The sequence below is a fragment of the Hypanus sabinus genome, chromosome 14, assembly GCF_030144855.1.
Source record: "Hypanus sabinus isolate sHypSab1 chromosome 14, sHypSab1.hap1, whole genome shotgun sequence".
Lineage (NCBI taxonomy): Eukaryota > Metazoa > Chordata > Chondrichthyes > Myliobatiformes > Dasyatidae > Hypanus > Hypanus sabinus.
This window is the reverse complement of record NC_082719.1, coordinates 33483621-33485922: the sequence shown is the minus strand read 5'-3', so window position 1 is coordinate 33485922 and position 2302 is coordinate 33483621. Positions and strand designations below refer to the sequence as shown.

The 2302-nt window shown below is 50.6% G+C and overlaps 1 protein-coding gene across 1 annotated transcript; it reads right to left on the bottom strand.

The window, feature by feature from the left end:
* Positions 1–408: 408 nt before the first annotated feature.
* LOC132404389 (extracellular superoxide dismutase [Cu-Zn]-like) lies at positions 409–1322 on the bottom strand. Its single transcript, XM_059988526.1, has one exon. The coding sequence runs from the start codon at positions 1140–1142 to the stop codon at positions 567–569; it is 576 nt and encodes a 191-aa protein (XP_059844509.1). The 5' UTR covers positions 1143–1322; the 3' UTR covers positions 409–566.
* Positions 1323–2302: the final 980 nt, after the last annotated feature.

Sequence of the window (2302 nt, the reverse complement as noted above, 5' to 3'; positions counted from 1 at the left end):
GCAGCAGTTTTAGAAATAAACTTTTAGATACATTCAAGACAATGACTCCTCGGGAAATAAAAGTTAACTATTCATTTTTGCTTAACTTGAATACGGACACGGAAGCCTACCAGAACGCTAGACAACTAATTCAATTTTGATATTTACCGCCGTAGATTCAACGTGTAGCCGAAACTATCAACGAGCACAAGGCTTTATTGCATCGGCTAGCGCAATTACACGCTTTAACCCTTTAAATTCTGCATTGGTACGTTACCCCGTACTTTTAAGTCAGAAAGCAAAAAACCGTGTGGGGAATTCAAACGGCAAAAATTACCATTCTGGTATTTCCGAAGTTTGCAGACTAAAGGATTAGGTGTTTAAATTTTACCCCACCGTGCGATTGTCTGCAAATTTATATTACTTAAATTGGTGTGTGTGTGTGTGTGTGTGTGTGTGTGTGTGTGTGGTGAGCACTATCTTCTAAACTTTAATTTCCTGAAGAGAGAGAAGGTAACAGGTTAAATTGCCACAATCTGTCTGTTGGTAGTGAAGACCCGGGCTTCACGCTCTGCCTCCATTAGATTTCAGAAGTCACAGTTGCTGAGTGTGATGGTGCAACACGCCAGCCTTCGGCCAGCGTTCCCAGAACTCAAACTTTCCTGGTTGCCGCCGCGCCCCATATCATCTTTTCCCTCGTGGAGCACCAGCCCACGGCCGAGGATCGACTCCGCTCCGAACAGTTTGGCTTTGAGGTTGCTCAAAACCTTCACGATCCTGCCGCGCTTCACCTTGAAGTTGTGGAAGTCACCGGGGTGCAGTGGGTGGTTGACATTTCGAGGATTGTAATGCGGCCCGGTAGCGGAACAGCTACAGTTCACCACTCCGTACTGGTGGACGTGTATGGCGCGCAGGGACTGCGAGTCGGACTGCGCGAATCCCTGCAAGTCGAAAGCCGCTTTGAGTTTGCCGCTCGGGTGGGTCTGGGAGAGAAGCACGAGGCCGGTAATACGCGGGCAGCCGGCGCCGAGGTCCGCGTTGGGCTCCATCTGACAAGCGGCGCAGCGCTGCTGTCCCGACTGGGGCGTTGCGGAGCCGCTTGGATACACCTGAGCCACGACTGAACTGGTCAAGAGCAATAGGGTGCACAAGGTGCCCAGCATGCTGCTTGGATCTGAGACCAAAAACCTGCTGTTCTCGGGTTTCGACGCCGCTTCGGGCAGAAATCGGAGAGTTCCTACGTGTACCTGATCCGGAGAAATATCGATAAACACAGGAGGAGTTCTCGGACTTTATGCGTGGTGATTCGTCTTGAAATTGGTCACGCAAGGAGGAGGGGTTATAAATACTGTATATCACATTCCCGCCTACTGCCAGCTCCCTGCCCAAACCCATCCCGGCGTACGCTTGCCTATGGGATATCCAGAAAGGAGGGAGACGGTCCCTTTCTAATCAAGTGCAGGTCTTTCCCAGACGGACATTCGCACAAGTATTCAGAATTCTGGCAGGGTGGATGGGGACGAATTTGCCGGCTGCTGGAGCACTGCTGGCATCTTCCGCGGGGGAGGGGAGGGGGGACCGAGGGATTTCCACACCACCCTCACTCCTCCGCTCCAGCCACAATGAAAGGCCGAGTCGGGCTGAACACAGCTGGGAGCTCGGTGCAGTCGCACTAGCTCGCTCATGGTAACTGAATTTTACAGGAGCACCATTCAGAGCGTCTTGACAAGCTGCATCTCCATCTGGGATGGGAGCAGCCGAGCATTGGACCGGCAGTCCCTACAAACGGCCGAGAGGATCACAGGGGTCTCCCGACCAACCATCGCGGACATGTATTGGGAGCGCTGCCTACTCAGGGTCCTTAGTATTATTAGATCGCACCCATCCACCTAGCATCCTCTTTGACTTTCTACCATCAGGCAGGAGTCTCTGATGCGCAAAGGCAAGGACGGTCAGAATAGAAAGCAGCTTTTTACCCTCAGGCCATTCGGATTCCGATTTCCCTGTCGCAGCGCATTCGAAGAGTCACCGGATAATTTGCACGGTACCCCACAGTATTGCTGGAGTTCTCCAAGAGTGTAAACTAAAGGAGAAGTCCGCTGATATAATGTACTTGAGCTTCCAGTAGGCACACAAAAATTATTACACAAAATAAAAGCATGGTAGGTGGTTGCTGATGATTCGACAGCAGATAATTCAAGATAACAAAGTAATTTTCCGACAAAAAGGATGAATTCCAATTCCAGTCACTGGAAGGATACCACGTGGATTAGCGATGGGTCTTCAGCAAATTACAGGGGATATGAATGTTTGGATGAAGGGA